Consider the following 19,401-nt stretch of genomic DNA (forward strand, 5'->3'; position numbering starts at 1 on the left):
CCCATAGAGTCATGAGGATCAGAAAACACAGCCTTCCTGCCTATTCTTCTAATTGAGAAGCCACCACACTCTGATTCTGCCACTTACCCTAGCTTATGGAGAGAGAAAGGGAATTTCTCGGGGTCCCAGAAGCCCATCTTCAAGGCCTAAAGTTATGAGACCGAATGAGAGAAGTTCATCTTCTCATTATTTCAAACTACACAAATTCAACTCACTGGGTGCCTCTCAGTTTTGTTTCCCCCAGAAAACCTTCCCAAAGCCCTTCCCAGTGAAAATGGAGACTTTCTTTCTCTTCTGGATTAATGTCTCAAGCTAATCACTCAGGCGGATCAGCATCTGTGGGAGTAATGCAGGCCAAGCTCATATGGGGCACAAAGCTTGTAGGAGATGTGGGATTTCCTGAAGTCACAGGATACTGATGTGGGAGACCCTGCCTTCCACTGAAGGGTGCTACAGTTAAGTCAGCTCACGACTGTAGAGAGGCAAACCCAACCAGGGCGATTTAGAGAAGGCTTTAGGGTAACAGCTAAGACCTCAGTTTTTGCAGACTGATTTGAACGTGCAGTGAAAATCAAATACAAATAAATGGTACCACTCATCAGAAGTTACACCAAGGGAAATCGGTGGCTGGCTATGGCAGGGGAAATGACTGATCGACTCATTTTCCATCAGGATTAGAGTACAGTAGTGATTTTGTTAAGATGGAATGCATCAACACATCAGAGAAGTGTTACTCATTCATGCAGCCAGACCAGCAGTCTTAGTAGCCAGCTCTCCTTTAATGGACATGTACGTATCTGTGTGAGTGTGTACCACCTGAGTGCAGGTGTCTGCGGAAGCCAGACGGGCTATTGGATCTCCTGGAGCTGTGAGCTCCCTACTGTGGGTGCTCAGAACCGAACTTGGGTCCTCTGCAGGAACAGCAATTGCTCTTAACTACTGACCCATCCATCCAGGCACAACAGCCATCTGTTATCAGACTGACTTTCATGCTATCAAAATGCTTATGTTCAGTAATCTTTATTTTACTTAATAGTGACGCAAAGAACAAGAGCAGGGAAGCCTGCCGTTGAGATGCGCCTCAGAAGCTGTAAGTCTTTCCTCGGTGAAAAGGCAAACGTTCTGACTTGAGGAAAGAAAACCTATCATATGCAGAATTTCTAAGATCTATAAGAAGTTATTGTCAGTCTCTAATTGTGTTTATTTTATGAATCAAAACATTATTTTATATGTGTGCATAGAGGAAACTCGTAACTCGGGTAGGTGCCATCTGTGGCTTCAGGCATCTGATGCCATATGGAGCTGTGTCTTGCAAGGGCACTGCTACACTGGTGCCTCTAACAGCTTCATGCCACCATTGGCCGTATAAAATCTGGTTGCTACTGCTGTTTGCTCCGCTTGCCGTTCATTGGTAGCTTCTCTCTGAGATATGGGCAAACGTGGTACATTCGTGCAGCACGGTGAGTAGCAGGCCTGAATGTGAAGACCTAGTAGTAGAAAGCTGAGTTGGATTGGGATTCAAAGCCTAGGACAATCGGACGCAATTGACAGCCTAGTCCTGACCTGATGACCTGACCCTAGCTGTAAGGAGGGCCAGGAAAGTGAGACACAAGGCCCATCAGCTTCCATACCAGGAGATGGGCATTGTTTCTGACCAAGTTTCACAAAATGGGGTTTTTCTGTCCTGTGGTGGGCTTGCACCTTCAGCTACAACAGAACGAAATGGTTTTTGTTTTTTGGTTTTTTTTTTATTTTGGGGGTTTTTTATTTTGTTTTGTTTTGTTTTTTTAATAATTTTCATTATTTTTATTTTTCGGTGTGTGAGTGAGTGGATGTGCATGTGTGTGGTTGGAATATGATGTATTTGTGAGTGCGTGAGCGTGCGTGTGTGTAGTTGGGATTTGATGTGTTTGTGAGTGTGTGAACGTATGTGTGTATAGTTGGGATGCATGTGCACCCGTGTGTGTGTGCATAGCACACACCATGCTTCCGGGCACACACGCAGAAGCCAGAGGAGGACATTCATTCTATCACTCTTCACCCCGTTCCCTTGAGACGAAGTCTCTGACTGAACCTAGAGCTAGGCTCGCAGTAATTCTCCTGTCTCTATGTCCAAGAGCCCCGGGCTTACAGGGACACATGTTTCCTGGGACATGAAATTACTATGCTCTCTGCCTCATTTCTTCTAGTTTGTTAAATAGAAGCAGTAATAAAGTCATGATTCTCTTTCATGTGTGAGATTAAACCTATTGGGCTGTTTGGAAATAGGAGGAAGTGATGTCAAAACTGGTTTGGTAGTGTAGTCATGTAATCCCAGCATTTAGGAGGCGGAGGTAGAAGATTCAAGCCCAGCTTCAGCTGCATAGAGGGTGCAGGGCCAACATGGGCTGCATGAGACCATCTCCAAAAATAAAAACAAACAAAAAGTGAAGTTCAAGAATGTTCTTTCTCCTGCTATCTAATAACAGAAAAGCATCCAGGTCTTAAGGATCAATTGTTCTGATAACTGGGGGGAGAGGGGGTAGACTGTGACACTTTTTTTTTTTTTAAGAAAGCCACCTTTAGTAGAAACAATAAAGTGTGAGGCCCTCTTCTGGCCTCTCCTGCCACTGGTAGGTTCCTCTGCATTAATTTCACAGCACAATGCACAGCCTGGGCCTGTAGTAACACACTGGACCTTGATGTCTCCATTTGGGATCTCTGCTTGTGAACTGTGAAACCATCTTTTCCTCTCTGTAATGTTTGAATAAAACAATTACTAAGGTGCCAAACATGGAGGCAGGGGCTCCACCCATGTGGTCACCGCTTGCATCACTGTCCCCCCCGTTCCTGGTATGGTTCAGTCTCTGCCTGGCACGGGACTGTTAATGTCATTATCTTTAATCATGATAAATAGTCACGAAAATAATGACACTAATAGCTTCTCTGTAGAGTCCCACCGCGGTGAACTGACAGCTGCCGGGCCGGTGCAGTGGTGGGGCCCATGTCAACCTTGCCCCTTTAGGAAATAAGTCCCAATCAAGAAATCACCCTGTCCTCACCGGATGGGGAAAGAAAGACTGTCATAGATAAGAATGGGGTCCTCTGGGGAAGCTTGAAAAATGTGCCCTTAGAGGGATTTGAATGGGGAGAACGGCTGAGCTCAACGCTTGCAGAGCCTATACGTGCCTTCTCTGTAAAGATGTGGCTCCTTGGCCTTGGAGCATCCTCTTTCTCCCCCTGCATCCCTTCGCTTGCAGTACTGCAGACCTGGCATATGCTAAACACGTGCTGTACCACTGAGCTACATCTCTGGCTCAAGTACCTGTCTCAAAAGTGGTTCTATTTGAGACACTAAAGGTAGGCTCTCTGGGTGACAAGGAGTAGTGGCTGTAAGCATCCCTTCGTATGGTAGGACAGAGGGACAGTATATGCTCTGGTGACATTCTATCATCAAACTCTGCTGAGCAGCTCCTTAACAGCTTTGGAGGGCTTCCAGAACTCGTGAGCTTCTGTGCCCTGTGTGGAACATGGGGACAGTCCCCACACGGCGCTATGAGGATGCAACAAGATGTCCCATCTCGTTTAGTACCATGTAGCGACAACTGTGAGCTAGAACAACACACTCCAAACCTAGTGTGTGTTTAGTGACCGGTCACTCTAAAAGGTTGGGAAGTTCAAATCACAGTCTGGAATAGGAAGCTCAATGACCCCGGCTCGAGTTTAAGAAGATGATCCCCTTCCTGCTCCTGCTGAACCTTCCAGAGCACCCTGTTACCACGCCTGGTTTGGTTTCTCTCTTGCAGCTGAATCGAAGCGACAGTGATAGTTCCACTCTATCCAAGAAGCCACCTTTTGTTCGGAACTCCCTGGAGCGTCGAAGCGTCCGGATGAAGCGGGTAAGATTCACCTTGGAGCTCTGTGTGCCTGGTGCTCTTCGTTTCTGGAAAGTCTGTGGGTAGCCGAGGACTGGCGTGTCAGGAGGAAAGGAGAGGGCGTGGGCCAGGGTGGGCGGAATGGGTCTGCATGTAAAGGTGCTTGTGGCACGACTCCATGTGATGACTGAGTTCAATCCTGGGAACCCGTGTGATGACTAAGGAGAGAACCAACTTCACAAAATTGTCCTTTCACCTCTACATGTGCACCATGTGAACACATACATGCATCCTTGGGTGCGCCTGCACATGCACCATAATAGCAAGACAGGTAGACAGGTATTCAATCTGGAAGAATATTCTAGAACTTTTTTTTTCAATCACCATCCTCTCCAGATATTGAGATCATTTTTAATAGAAATGATTTTTACCTTCATTATTATGAACGTATCCCAAAATTTCCCCCACCCCGTTCATTGCGTCACTTTAAAAAGGGCTGATCCACTTGGCTTCACCAATGTTTTCTGCTTAGGCTGTGGACCAGGTAGAAGATGACATTGTGTTTGATTCTTCCAAGCTTGAGTAGTTATTTCTAGAACTTCTTTATTCAACTGTTTTCTGCTTGGGGGTGGGGATGGGGAAATGACTCAGTAGGTAAGAGACAGTAACAACTAGGCCCTCGGAGGGCTGTTGTGAAACGGGGTAACTGAAGTAGCGTACCTTATACATCAGACGCAGGCTGTATGACTGTGAGAGTATGTCCTGTAAGACGGGCGTGCCTTCACATAAAGGAAGGTGGATCTTGGGGACCAGGGGACGAGGATCTGTGGGATTTCTGGGCTGAGCCCTCTGGTGGATGTGGGCATCATCTCCACCCCTGCAGCCTTCATCTGTCAAGTCCGTGCGCACAGAGCGCCTGATCCGCACCTCGCTGGACCTGGAACTAGACCTACAGGCAACGAGGACCTGGCATAGCCAGCTGACTCAGGAGATCTCAGTGCTGAAGGAGCTAAAGGAGCATTTGGAGCAAGCCAAGAACCACGGGGAGAAGGAGCTACCACAATGGTTGCGTGGGGACGAGCGCTTCCGCCTGCTGCTGAGGATGCTGGAGAAGAGGGTAAGTGCCACTGGATGGCGGCCTTTACACAGCCCTGTGATGCCTCTGCAGGCCCCCTGAGGGGATTCAGGGAACCAGGAAGCCCTTGACTTGGCTCTACAGGTGTTTACCCTTGATGTTTTGTTTGTTTTTTAAGATTTATTTATTTTACTTTACATGCATTGGTGTTTTGTCTGTGTGAGGGTGCCGGATCCCTTTGAACAGTAAGTTACGGACAGCTGAGAGCTGCCGTGTGACATGTGAGTGCTGGGAATCGAACTCAGGCCCTCTGGAAGGGCAGCCCAGTGCTCCTAACCACTTAGCCATCTCTCCATCCCTATAATCGACGTTTTTGTGTGAGTGCTTATGATTCAGTACCCCTCACCATTAATCCAACATCATCGGATGTTGCAAGTACCTCATCCAGGTGGGCCATGCACTTAACAGAAGAAAAATGACTAGGAGTTCAACACCTTCCTAGACCATATAGTGAGTTCTAGTCGAGACTAAGCTAAAGTGAAACCCTGCCTCCAAGACAAACAACCCAATCTGAGACTTGGTCTGTAAAACTGAAACAACTGTAAAATCTCCCCTTCCAGACGCCTGAGGAGTAGGTACCAAAGTACACTACACTGGGCATCTCTCATCTCATTTCCTGCAGGCACACACAGGACTCTGTTCCCTGGCCCCTCATCAGGGCCTCATAGGCAGATAATGTGAGCACAGCCCGTTATCCTTCTCCATTAAGCAGATCCCACGGTCCTGTCTCCGTTGGCCAGTAGGAAGCCCTACAGACCAGAGGACGCTCTCCCGTGCCCAACCCTTGTCTGCTTTGCCTCACAGGTGGATCGTGCAGAGCACAAGAGCGAGCTGCAAACAGACAAGATGATGAGGGCGGCTGCCAAGGACGTGCACAGGCTTCGCGGCCAGAGCTGCAAGGAGCCACCAGAAGTGCAGTCTTTCAGGTGAGCCGATGATCCTAGACGGATGGCTTCCTCTCCCCAGCCAGCCCGTCTTTGCTGCCTCTCCCTTCCTAGGCCCTGCTCCGGGCACTGCCTCTGTTGCTAATAGAGCTGTAGCCTGTGCTGGAACAGCTGTTCCGTCTCTGCCAGGCTCCCTTAGTGCTGTGACCACTGTGCTGCCATTACCGGTCCCCGCACAACTCAGCCTAATTTGTGAGATCCTGTTGTTTAATGAATGAGCCACCTGCTTCATCCTTTCATCTTAGCCTTTCCAGTACTGGTAATTGCAGAGGCCTGGCTGGTGATAAAGCAACTGGGGAGAGTGGAGTGCTATGGATGCTCACCTAATTTCCTGGCTTTGCCTGCCTGCCTGCCTGCCTGATAGGATCACAGCTGCGTCCTTGCCTTGCTGGGCCCACACATGTCAGAGGAGGGTCACAAATGCCATCTGGCCTGGGCCTCCCAAAACAAAGGCGTTTAGAGTCACTCTCCGTCCACCACATTGTGAGTTCAAGGCCAACCTGGGTTTTTTGACAATGTTGATTTTTTTTTTAATTTTTTTTTAAGATGGGTCTATGTGGCTAAGACCTCAAAATCATGAACTCAAGATATGTTTCTCCATCATCCTCTCATGTTCCTGGGACCAGAGACATGTACCACCATGCTTAGAGTCCACAGATTTTTGATTGATTGGTGATTGATTGATTGAGTCATTTATTTATGTATTCAATTATTTAAATGTATTCTCTTTTTTCGTTTTGTTTTTGCTTTTTTGTTTGTTTTGTTTTTGTTTTGACTTTATAGTTTTTTGGAGCCTGTCCTAGAACTCGCTGTGTAGACCAGGCTGGCCTCGAACTCACAGGTATCTACCTGTCTCTGCCTCCCAAGTGCTGGGTTTCAGATTTCACAGCCAGAATTCAGACATGCTAAGAGCATTTACTCGTAGTCAGGGTTGTCACTAAATATCCTACAGTATCTAAACAAAGAATGGCCCAGCCCAGGGACTGGCTCAGCAGCAGACTGTATGCTTGGCATATATGATGCTCTGAGTTTCAGACCCAAAGCAGAAAGTCTCCTGTCCATGTATATTCCAAGTGAGCTTGAGATACCTGTTCTCCGTCACAGAGAGAAGATGGCATTTTTCACCCGGCCCCGGATGAACATCCCAGCTCTCTCTGCAGATGACGTCTAACCACCAGAAAAGTATTTCTTTGTTGCACGGACCATGCTGTGAAGGTTGACTGTGGCTACAGTTATTTATGAGGCAGTATATGAAGGTACCCAGTCACAAGTCCCCGAGCGCTCTTGTTGGTTTGAAGACTGACAGACTTTTTAGTTCAGGTTTTCTTGTTATATTTAAACAATGACAAAGCAACCATAACAACAACAACAACAAAACCAAACAAAAACAAAAAAACCAGCATTAAAATGACAAGATTGTATAGTTTGTATATTTAGGAATGTATTTTTGGGAAAGAAAATTTAAATGAACTGAAGCAGTGTTAAGCGACTGCTCCTCTTCAAATTGTCTAGAGTTTTCTTTTTGTACAGCAACAACTTTTAGAGATTTCCCTGCAATAAAAGGTCATGTTTGAGGAACGGTGATCCTCAAGAAGTGCTGCAGCCAGCACAGCACAGCTAACCTGCCCTAGTTAACGTATTTTGTACAATATTACAAAGAGGAGGGTGTACAGAAACCGTCGGGGGGATTCCAAGATTGTCCACGGATCTTTGTGAGCTGTGATGTGTTTTTGAATGTGGCCGCCTGACCTGAAGCAGGCTGCGTGAAGCTGGCTGTGTAAGGCCAGCCCAAACCGGTGACAGGCTACACCCAACTCGGACGCCCAGTGAAGCCGCTAACGGAGTGAGGGGAGGGCTGCGGAGATCGGCATTTCGATTCATTTCTATCAATAAAGTGGCCTTTGAAGAGCTCCTTGTCCCTTGTTTCCCGGCATCCTTCACGTGTATCCCTCTGGCTTCACTCACGTCCCAATCCTGCAGTGTTTGTTACCTCTGGAGCGGGGAGACCCTCACTCAAGTCTCGGGATAACACGACCCCCCAGGAACTCATGAGAGACTGTCCTTGCTGCAATCACACAAGGTTTATTGACAGGACAGGAGCCAGTGCACTGGTGCCAAAGCTCATTTCCCACATAGGGGTAGAGAGTTCGACCCCAAGTAGCTGGGAGAAGGGGTATTTAGGGGAAGAAACCACAACCCAGTAATCCAAAGGGGATAGGGAGGGCGTCATTGGAAAATTCCGAAAATACCAGTGATCACTGAAAAATTCTGAAAATATCAGTGATAATCACAAGGGGGTAACTCCCTGTTTCTCAAGATTATAATCTAACTTTCTATTCAGCTACTTCCTGAAACAGAGTCACACTGAACCGGCTAACCTAGATTTTTGGCTCTTCTCTTCCTGCTAGAATTTTTGGCTCTATTTTTCCTGCTAGAGGGGTCTGGATTTATCTGGGTCTTTCAGTTCCATTCATTTCTTCACTAGATTAATATGGCTGCTCAGCTCTTTGGGAACCTAAGGTCTGGTGGTATATGCCTGTGGTCCCAGCACCTGAGGAATAGAGGCAGGAGTTCAAGCTCTTCCAGGTGACCAATGTTTGATTCCCAGCACCCACACGGTGGCTCACAATATATGTAACTCCAGTACCAGGGACTTGACACCCTCTTCTGGTCTCTAGGCACACCAAGCATGTGCATGGTGCACAGACATACATGCACATATAACACCCATACACCCAAAATAAATAAATGATTAATGGGGCTGGAGAGATGGCCCAGCAGTTAAGAATGCTTGCTGCTCTTCACAGAAGACTGAAGACTGGTGAACTGTCGGGGGCCAGCCTCGACAAAAATACCTTTCTCCAGAGTAGAGGCATGATAATTTAGAAATATAGTAAAGAATATGAAGATGCAAATGAAAATAATAAAATGCAGAAACATATAGGATAGTATCGGGAGGGAATTTTTATTAAGTTTTATAAAGCCTGTGCTTCTGCAACAGGACAGATGATAGCGTCTGCCTTGGGATGAACACTTTTCCATTTCTGTCTTACCTGTCTTTGGAACATGCATTCTAATTCATGCAAGTCCATGTCTTAGGCACCTAGGGAGAAAAAGGGTCAAAACCCATCCTTGACTGCTGACCTCCATAAACAAAAGGTTAAGGAGAAAGTACTGGGCTCTGTGTCTTTGAGCCAGGTTTCTGTCAAGAGAGTTCATTAGCAATTAGCTAATGGTAAGCAAGCAGATAATACTTTGTGCTATGCATACTTCTATGGCTAAAATATATCCTAAGTAAAGAAATGGAGAATCACTGGATGGTGGTGGCGCATGCCTTTAATCTCAACATTAGGGAAGCAGAGGCAGGCTTATCTCTGAGTTCGAGGCCAGCCTGGTCTACAAGAGCTAGTTCCAGGACAGACTCTAAAGCTACAGAGAAACCCTGTCTTGAAAAACACACACAAAAAGGAAGAAAGGAAGGAAGGAAGGAAGGAAGGGAGGGAGGGAGGGAGGGAAACTAAAGTGAATGCTGAGAGAAAGGAGGTGGGGTCAGAGAGATGCCATGTATCCCCACCAGAGACAGACACCTGAACTTTACAGCCTTGTGGCAATACACAGATTACTAGAAATGGTTTGAATTGATTAATATGTAAGAGTTAGCCAATAAGAAACTAGAGCTAATGGGCCAAGCAGTGATTTAATTAATACAGTTTCTGTGTGATTATTTCGGGGCTAAGCGGACAGGAACGAACTAGCGGCCTCCTGCTACAGGAATACACATGCCTTCAATCCAGACCTTGAGCCAGGAAGGCACACTTTTAGATTAAAAGAAGGCTACACCTTCTACTGGAAGTCTATATAAGTATAATGGAAGAAGGAAAAGTTTGTTTGTTGCCTGTCTGCCCTTGCCTTGTCAGCACATCCATTCCAGCTGACACATCCATCCGCTTGGGATCAAGCAGCTACTAGATTCTTGGACTTTCTATTAGATTCACAACTAGCCCTTGTGGGACTGTAGCCTGTAAGTCATTCCAATAAATTTGTGTGTTTGTGTGTGTGCATGCGTGCGGAGAGAGAGAGAGGCAGACAGAGAAAGAGAGAGAAAGATTGATTCATTCTGTTAGTTCGGTGACTCTACAGCACCCTGACTAATGCAGGCTCCTATAAGTCATCCTCCCTGGTCTAGTAGTGGAGCACACAGCTCCCGCCTCTCTCGCAGTGCCTCCTGGATCCCGCCTGGGGGCAGCGGAGCGCGCACTCTGAAGGACTGGAAATAGGAAAGTACCCGGGTAGGAATTTCCGTTTCCGGCCATCACTAGCCACTTCCGCTTCCGGACACTTGGCGTGTGAGTCGCGGACTTGAGGATGGACGGGCTGGTTGCTCAGTGCTCAGCGAGGCTGCTGCAGCAGGTTAGTCCTCTGGGTGGGCCGGAGGGCTCGGACCCGGCGGAAGCGGTGCCGGGTCAACAGTGGCTTCCGTAGGCGGTGGCGACGTCCGCAGGGGCTTGCGTGGCTCACGCTTCCCTGGCGGCCGTTTTCTCTTAGCTGGGAGAAGAAAATGCCATCATTGGCTGGGTCGTGCGACCGTCACACGGAGATGAGAGGGTGTCGCAGGGCCTAGCGTGTGGAGAGCCAGGCTCACCCTTCAGCCCGCGCACGTGTGCAGGCTGTGGCCAAGGCCAGGTGGGACCGACGTGTGCTGCGGGAACCCGGCCAGAAACTTCCCAAGAAGCCGCCAGCCTTGGTCCAGGACAACGTCACATCTTTAGAAAGCGAAAGTGGGACCAACTTCATTTCTTTTCCGGGCCTGATTGTAGTAGGGACACCGTTTGCCTAAACCTGCCCTGCAACAGCAACTGCTCTGTGCAAATCCGCAGCTCCAAGGTACAAGTTAAAGGGGCAAGCGCTTTACTGCTGAGAGCTGTTTATAGTATACGCTACTGGAGATAGGGGGGGAATATGTGGGAATTTTTCTTTGACCTAGAAAAAGCAAAGACACTTGAGTGGTTTGAATATGGATGCTGTCACCTTTTGTCCCTCTGGGGATCTAACCCAGTGCCATTCCTATGGTAGGCAAGCACCGCTGAGATAGGTTCCCTGGCTCTCACCGCTTTGTTTTTTGTTGTTGGTATTTTTTTTTTAATTTTTGTTTGTTTGGCTTTTTTTGTAGTCCTAGACGTAAAATTTGGGAGCGTAGACAATTTGTAAAGCCAGAACCCTGTACTCTGACGATGTCGGGTACATTGTTGAGCTGAGGGAGAAACTAATGTGTTTGAGCAAGGGTCTTGCTATATCTGTGGTAGACTGGTCCCTCCTGCTTCAGCCTCCCAAGTGCTAGGACTTAGGTGCGTGCTGCAGTGCACACTTTCTCGGGTTATTTTCTCAGCGCTGCTGCCCCTTATTCCAGCACTCATTAGACACACGTTTCCTTTATAAAGGATGATTGCTGATATTAGTCAAACCACTGACCTCAAAAGGAAAGCCCCGTTCTCACCACCTGAGGCACAAATTGTGGAGAACTGAAATGAGGAAGTGAGTCTCCGGTCCAGTTTGCCATTATCTTGGGAGTGTTCCTTTGAGCTGACTGGGAAAGTGCCCTTCCCTTTACAGGAAAAGGAGATCAAGTCCCTGACTGCTGAGATCGACCGGCTGAAGAACTGTGGTCACTTAGAAGATTCTCCAAGTTTGGAACAGTTACGAGAAGAAAATTTAAAATTGAAGTACAGACTGAATATTCTTCAAAGGGTGAGTACTCTGGGTATCTTCAAATAAAATGTTTTGTTATTGAAGATTCTAAAAGTATGCACTACAGAAACTGAAAAGAGGGGTTTACTTAAAAATCTGTTTTCCTGCCTAAGGCAAATTAAGACTCATTCAGCTCATGATGGAGAAATTGGTGAGGCCTGTGGCTTCCAGAACCCTTGGCAGTGGTTCATCATGCAGGCTTAAAGACTGACTTGGAGCCGGGCGGTGGTGGGGCACGCCTTTAATCCCAGCACTCGGGAGGCAGAGGCAGGCGGATCTCTGTGAGTTCGAGACCAGCCTGGTCTACAAGAGCTAGTGCCAGGACAGGCTCCAAAGCCACAGAGAAACCCTGTCTCAAAAAACCAAAAAAAAAAAAAAACAAAACAAAACAAAACAAAAAAAAACCCCAAAAAAAAACCATAAAAAAAAAGACTGACTTGGGAGTTGAGATTTCTTCTGTGGGTTATACCCATGCTTTCAAAGAAATGGTTTTTGAAGAATCATTACCACTATCAGAAAAAAAAATTTTCGTTTATTTGGTTTGGTACTGAAGTCTAGGAACAAACTAGGGGGGATGTTTTAAAATAGACGCACTCATACATAACTTCTATGCTATTGAGTTGGCTATTCCACAATTTCATTACGTTTTATAGCATCTCTTAGCTTTCTTTTTATTTAATGTTGCGAAACTTTCTGTCTCTATCCTTCCATCCCCCCTTTCTCTAAAGTGTCTCACTACAGCCCAGATGGGCTTCCAGGCTCACCTCCATCTTGCAGTGTCTTTCTGCTCTGTGTCTCTAGTGATGGGTTTACAGGCGTGTACTGCCATGCCCCCATTTTAATGGCAGTGTAGTCCAGCGATGGTTATCAGTGTAGGAGAGAAAGAGCTTACCTTCAGTCTTTTGGCCTGCCTTTCCGGTTTGCTGATGACACAGCCCAGAGTATTACATCATTCTCATTCATAGCTGTTCTCCACGGTGCGTGCTACTCTTTGGATTGCCCTGCGGTACTTCATTGACTCCTTAGGCCGCCCGAGCCATTCCCTGGGAGTTTTTATTACCTGTTTGGGATCAGCTGTTCTCAAATTACTTTGTATTTATGTCTTCTAACCCAGAATTCCTTTTTCGTGGATGCCTCACTAAAGAAATACAGTTTGGTTTGTTAAATGCATTTGGTCTGCATTTATCTATACTGAATTCTCTGTTGTGTTTACTTTTTAAAATTCAGATGCATTTTTCAATGCTTCCGTGCTGCTAAGGGCAGTAAAGGAGATAACACAAAGACTAACGAGGGAGCATGGAGGTGGTGCTTCTAACCCCAGCACTCGGGAGGTAACACAAAGGCTAACGAGGGAGCATGGAGGTGGTGCTTCTAACCCCAGCACTGGGAGGCAGAGGAAGGCAGATCTGAGTTGAGGCCAGCCTGGTCTACAAAGCCAGTCTCAGTACCATCAGGGCTACACAGAGAAACCCTGTCTTGAAAAAAGAGAGAAGAGAGAAAAACCACAGGGATAAAGTATTGCCTACAGTAGCCATTCATCCTGCCTGTTCCTCTTTTGGCGGCTACATACTCCCAACTTGAAAGCACATACCAGATGGTTCTAGCTGCAAGGGATTGTACCCTTATTCTCACGAGCAAGACAGTCTCAGTTTTCTCTTACTCCTTTTCATTAAATTGTCTTTATGTATTTCATTTTTTTTTTTTTTCGAGACAGGGTTTCTCTGTGGCTTTGGAGCCTGTCCTGGAACTAGCTCTGTAGACCAGGCTGGTCTCGAACTCACAGAGATCCGCCTGCCTCTGCCTCCCGAGTGCTGGGATTAAAGGCGTGCGCCACCATCGCCCGGCTTGTCTTTATGTGTTTCAGAGACAAAAACCTAGTTACTTAGTACTTTTTTTTTTTTTTTTTTTTGAGATAGGGTCTTTATGTAGACTAAGCTGGTCTTGAACTCATATACATCCACCTGCCTCTCTGCCTCCACCTCCAGAGTCTGGCTGCATAGTACTTATTAATTAGGTATTCACAGAAAGCTTTTCACACTGGCAGTTTTAAGATTGCTATAGTATGATAGTACTCCTATTAGAGAATCCCATAGACTTTCAGAAATCTCATAATCTTAATTTTCTCAAGAGCGTTTTTTACTAATTTGCATAACATGAGGTTTTACAAAATGCATACAATCAAGCTACAGTAAAAGGTGATTGTACTAAGATGTGTTTCTTTTGGTTTTATTTGATTTGGGGTCTTGGCCTTATATAGTCCTGACTGTCCTCGTATGTGGTGTGCAGCCTATCTCCCTCAGACTTGTGGCAATCCTCCTGCTTCCAGCCTCCCAAGAGCTGGAATTAAAGGCGTATGGCACCATGGCCAGCAAGGAAGATGATCTTGATGTGCTGGCTCACCTCTGTGATGCTCTCTTGTGAAAGGCAAGGGCAGGAGTTCTAGGGCTATGGAACAAGACCCTGTCTCAAAACCAAAAAAGTGCTATGAAGCTCACTGCTAGATTGCTTAGTACAGGTCAAGGCCCTGGATTCAGTCCCTGGCACCAGATAAAATTGGGTGTGGTGGTGCATGCCCATAATTCCAGCACTTGGTAGTAGTGGAGGCAGGAGGAGCAGGGAGGAGAAAGTGAAAGTGTTTAAAATTGATTATACATACATATTAATTTGGATGAGATCAAGTACAGTGGATTTTATGTTTATGTGTAAATGCTTAATACAAAAGATACATACCAATATCTTTACAGTTTAAAAAAAGTTAGCATTACTGATTTTGGGAACCTAAGAGTATTCGTAAAAACTTAAAGTTGGTCTAGTTTGGGAGCTGATATCTTTATCCCAGCACTTGAGGTTGGAGGATCAGGATTTCTAAGCCAGCTTCAGTAGCCTGACTCTGTTACAACGAACTGAAGAGGGGAAAAGCCTTAAACCAGCTCTTGTTTATTTGTTTCCTGAGTTAATAGTTTTAATTTTCTAGTATGGAAGATGTCAGCCAAAGTACAAGCTTTATTTTTACAAAGTTATTTTGCCTCTGTATGTTATCAGTGTTTTTGTAAACATGGATGGAATTATACTATTGAGAACAAATGTTCCCAGAAAGACCCACACCTTAGATTGAGCCTTCTTCAAGGCTGATTGACCGATTAGACTTTTGGGAAGAGATTGGGGTGTTGCGAGTGCAGAACACAATTGCAGTTTATCTCAGGCCACTGTGAGCCCTTTAATAATCAGTCATTCCTTCCCCTTTTCAGTGTTTGACCTAACATCTTAGCAAAATTCCTCTGTGCAGTCCTAGTACTGGCTTTCCTGGAACTCACAGAGATCCACCTGCCTCTGCCTCCCTAGTGCTGGGATTAAAGTTGTGTGCCGCCACCACCCTATTTATCAAAAGACTTTTTGATGATTTTAAGAATACAACATTGCCAGGTGTGTTTTTTTTCACGAGTTTAATCCTATCACTGTGGAGAAAGAGACAATCAGACCATAACCTGGTCAACAAAGAGTTCCTGGACAATCAGAGCTACAAATAGAAACCCGGGGGGGGGGGGGGGGGGATATAACTTGGTAGATTGAAGGAGGAAGATTGTTTCAAGTTTGAAGCTAGCCTGGGCTACAAAGTGACCCTTTCTCAAAAAGAAAGAAAAAGATAGTGCCTGTATGAAATTTTTCATTTGGTAGCAGTCATGGGGAGGGTAAACTTGACCTCTCAATTCCTGACTACCTGCTTTGTAATCTGTCAATCACTAGTCCTTGTGACAGTAATGATAGTAGCAATAACTTTTGATATGTAAAGTAAAAAGAAAAGCATGCAAACAAAACACATCGTACAGAATTTAGCACTATTTATATCCTACTGTTGCCACTAATATTTACACTGTTAGTGTTTCCGTTGTTATTTTGAGACAGGTTATTACTATGTAGCCCAAGCTGACTGCTCCTCCTGTCTCTACCTCCTAACTGCTGGGATTTTAGATGTGATCTTCTGGGCCTCGCTTTGATTTTTTTTTTTTTTTTTTTCAAGAAAAGGTTTCTCAGCCATGGAACCTGTCCTGGAACTCGCTCTGTAGTCCAAGCTGGCCATGAACTCACAGATCTACCTGCCTCTGCCTCCCAGGTGCTGGGATTAAAGGTGTGCGCCACCACCGCCTGGCTGAGTACTGTAAGTTATAGTTGGACTATGAGTGGCTCAGTGGTAGAACACTTGAGGCCCTAGGTTCACATCTTAGAAGCGTTTTCGTCATGCTCCACGGAAAGCATGTTTACCTGCTCCTGTGGAGAGGGCTCTAGAGGTCGAATCCAGGCCTCTGCTAGGCCAGTGCTCTGCTGACAGGTCACAGCCTGCCCTTTTCCCTTTTTTGAGATGAGGTTTCATTGTGTAGCCCTAGTTGGCCTGGTGATTAGTAGGTAGCTCAAGCTGGCCTTTGACTTTCTGGAGTCTGTTCTGTCATCTGTTTTGATAACATCTTATATGGCAGGTGTGATGTGGGCATACCGGATCGCACTGTGGACGAAGTACTTCTCTGCATTCAGCTGTCTCCTTGTAGACAATTCTGTGGCTGTGTAATGAGTGATGATAGGAGTAATTATAGTCTATCTTAAATGAATATGCCCCACTTAAAAGTTGTTGAGAAAGAACAAATAGGACTTGACCCAGGGGTTATTTATAGTGGGCAAAGCTGTCGCTCTGGCTCCTCTCTTGTCCTGAGAGGCTGTTTCTGGAGATCTGGCAGTTGTTTTGCCCATTGAGTTTTCCCTTCCAGTGTTGGGGTGAGGCAGCTTATGACTCACTTCTGTTTTCTTTTTCTTTGGGCAAGAGTCTCTCTGCAGAGCCCTGGCTGTCCTGGAACTCACTGTGTAGACCAGCTTTGCCTCGACTCACAGAGGCCTGCCTGTCTCTGCCTTCTGATGCTGGGCCTCACTTCTCTTCTATATTCTTTTTTGTTGTTTGGTTTGGGTTTTGGTTTTTTGAGACAGGGTTTCTTTATAGCTTCGGAACCTGTCCTGGAACTGGCTCTTGTAGACCAGGCTGGCCTCAGATTCACAGAGATCTGCCTGTCTCTGCCTCCCAAGTGCTGGGATTAAAGGCGTGTGCCATCACTGCCCAGCTTCTCTTCTATATTCGATCACTGCTTTTTATTGTTTGTGTTTTGTTAAGGCATACAGATTGGACAGCTTTGATTCTCATGAAATTTCTTAGAACCCTCTTCCAGTCTGAGCATTCCCATCCTGGCTTTTCTCAACGTATTTGGAGTTTTGTGTGATGTTATACTACCTCATTAAGACACTGCTGTTCTTTGCCTGCAGAGTCTTCAGTCAGAAAGGAAAAGAAGACCAACTAAAAATATGATTAACATCAATAGCTGCCTGCAGGATGTCTTTGGCTATGCCATTAAGGCTGCGTATCCAGACCTGGACAACCCTCCTCTGGTCGTAACCCCGAGTCAGCAGCCCAAGTTTGGAGACTATCAGTGCAATAGCGCAATGGGTATTTCTCAGGTGAAGTATCATTTGTTTTGCCTGGCTTTGGTTGACTTGATTCTCTTATATATCATCATCATGCCTATGAACATAAATAACAGTAAACTCTTTTATCTTCAAGAAAAGGGACACTTCCACATGGGACCAGGGTGTAGCTCAGAGAGAGCCATATTTGTATTGTTTTGGTGTTTCTTGCTGTGTTCTGGATTGGTGTGTGTGTGTGGCTAATGACATTTGGAAAGTGAAATAAAGTTAGCACATTATTGCTGGGCATGGTGACAGATGCCTGTGATCTCAGCACTCCAGGGGCTGGGGCAGGAGACTTGCTGCAAGTAAAGGGCAGTCTAGGTTTCACAGATGACCCTGGGTTTTTTGTTTGTTTGTTTGTTTTTAAAGGAGCATATGACTGAAGATCACCACCATCAATTACTTGTTAGAGCTAGGATGTTTAAAAGCAGACTTTATAGACTGTTTTTCTTTTTGTTTGTTTTGGTTTTTGAGGCAGATTTTCTCTTTGTAGCTTTGGCTGTCCTGGAACTTGCTTTGTAGACCAGGCTGGCCTCGAGCTCACAGAGATCCACCTGCCTCTGCCTCCCAAGTGCTGGGAATAAAGTTGTGTGCCACCACCACCTGGTTTCCTTTTCTGTTTTGGTTTCTTGAGACACGGTCACTTTGCCAGATCTCTTTGCCTCAGTCCTCAGGTACTGGGATTTCTGGCGTGTGCTGCTCCGAACGGCCACATTCATTTTTAAGCTGAGGAATTCTTTATTTGCAGTAGCTACATTATCTAACTACACATGACCTGTGTCTGTTTCCTTCACTTTCTGTGTTGGTTGGAAAGGGTTTGCTCTTGAGCAGACTTTTCTCTAATACTACTGTGAGCTTTTTCTAACTTTCTTTTTGATGCTGGGCTTCCAACCCAGAGAGTCACCACCACTCAGCCACATTCCCAGCCCAAAAGTGCTGCTTTGAATAGTGTGTTGCAAGGGAAGGAGCTGCTTGTCTGTCCCGGCCACCCAGAACCAAAATAATCACACAGAAACTGTATCACTGCATGGCGTATTAGCTCTAACTTCTTATTGGCTAACTCTTACAAATTAATTTAACCCATCTCCATTAATCTGTGTATCACCATAAGGTTGTGGCCTACCAGCAAAGGTCCAGCATGTCTATCTCCGGTGGTGGATCCATAGCATCCCCTCACTCCGCCTTCTTCCTCCCAGCATTCAGTCAGTTTTCCCTGCCTTCCTAAGTTTTGCCCAATCAGGCCAAGGCAGTTTCTTTATTCATTAACCAATGCAAGTAACACATAGACAGAAGGACCTCCCACACCAATAGTGGACAGTTTCATGACTTGGAATTAAGAGTGTAAATGATGGTGTGTGCTTTTAATGCCAGCACTTGGGAGGCAGAGGCAGACAGATCTCTCTGAGTTCGAGGCCAGTCCGCTCTACCAAGAGCTGGTTCCAGGACAGGCTCCAAAACTACAGACAAACAACCCTGTCTCGAAAAACGAAAGAAAGAAAGAAAGAAAGAAAGAAAGAAAGAAAGAAAGAAAAGGGGTGTAGATTTGCTGGCTCAGGCTTTGTGACTCTAGACTTTGTTGTGTCTTTAAGAGGTGGGAGGCAGGGAGCTGGCTTTAGTTCAGACGTATGGTTTGGGTATGTTGGTTCCTCTGGGCACTGGTGATGCTCTAGTTTATCCATTCACAGGTGGTTGGGCTTTGCTTCTGCTTCCTGAGTGTTTTACAAATATAGCTCATGCTTGGTCAGCACATTCCCTAGGAACTTGCTCCCTGGTGCTAATGAATTGTCTCACATTGTGTTGTAGATGCTCAAAGCAAAGGAGCAGAAAGTAAACCCTAGAGAAATTGCAGAAAACATTACCAAACACCTGCCGAACAATGACTATATTGACAAAGTTGAAATTGCGGGTCCTGGTATGATATGCTAGCTTTCTTAATTACTGTATTGATGAGTGCTTTTTGAGCTTTGAAAAGGGTTAAAGTTTGAACGCTGGGTCTGGGGATGTAAGTCAGTAGTAAAGTGCTTTCCTAACATGTATAACAAGATCTTTGAGCTTTACCTTAGTGTGGCCACCAAAATTTAAAAAAAAAAAAAAGTTGCCAGGCATGGTAGCACATGCCTGTGATCACATCTACTCAGGAGGCAGCATGATACGTACAGGCCGTCCCAGGCATTTAATATGTTGTGAGCCAGCTGGTTAAAATAACCTGGATTATAAATTA

The 19,401-nt window shown here is 45.8% G+C and overlaps 2 protein-coding genes across 3 annotated transcripts in view; both read left to right on the plus strand.

The window, feature by feature from the left end:
• Window positions 1–7,841, plus strand: part of Wwc1 (WW and C2 domain containing 1) — a 155,477-nt gene extending 147,636 nt beyond the window's left edge. Inside the window, exons 20-23 of the mRNA XM_041676108.1 lie at window positions 3,786–3,878; window positions 4,738–4,971; window positions 5,794–5,915; window positions 7,038–7,841. Of these exons, the coding sequence (XP_041532042.1) occupies window positions 3,786–3,878; window positions 4,738–4,971; window positions 5,794–5,915; window positions 7,038–7,104 (516 nt within the window). The 3' untranslated portion in view covers window positions 7,105–7,841. The remainder of the gene's footprint in view (window positions 1–3,785; window positions 3,879–4,737; window positions 4,972–5,793; window positions 5,916–7,037) is intronic.
• A 2,424-nt stretch (window positions 7,842–10,265) lies between these two features.
• Rars1 (arginyl-tRNA synthetase 1) overlaps window positions 10,266–19,401 on the plus strand; it is a 28,081-nt gene continuing 18,945 nt past the window's right edge. Inside the window, exons 1-4 of one of the 2 annotated variants that reach the window (XM_041676627.1) lie at window positions 10,266–10,343; window positions 11,544–11,678; window positions 16,980–17,171; window positions 18,984–19,092. In XM_041676627.1, coding sequence (XP_041532561.1) covers window positions 10,299–10,343; window positions 11,544–11,678; window positions 16,980–17,171; window positions 18,984–19,092 — 481 coding nt within the window. In that variant the 5' untranslated portion in view covers window positions 10,266–10,298. Of the gene's footprint in view, window positions 10,344–10,376; window positions 10,818–11,543; window positions 11,679–16,979; window positions 17,172–18,983; window positions 19,093–19,401 lie in introns of those variants that run through there. The other variant, XM_041676629.1, reaches the window with a different exon arrangement.

This window comes from Microtus oregoni, unplaced genomic scaffold (genome assembly GCF_018167655.1).
Source record: "Microtus oregoni isolate MIOR12 unplaced genomic scaffold, Mior012 000027F_ref0000203, whole genome shotgun sequence".
Lineage (NCBI taxonomy): Eukaryota > Metazoa > Chordata > Mammalia > Rodentia > Cricetidae > Microtus > Microtus oregoni.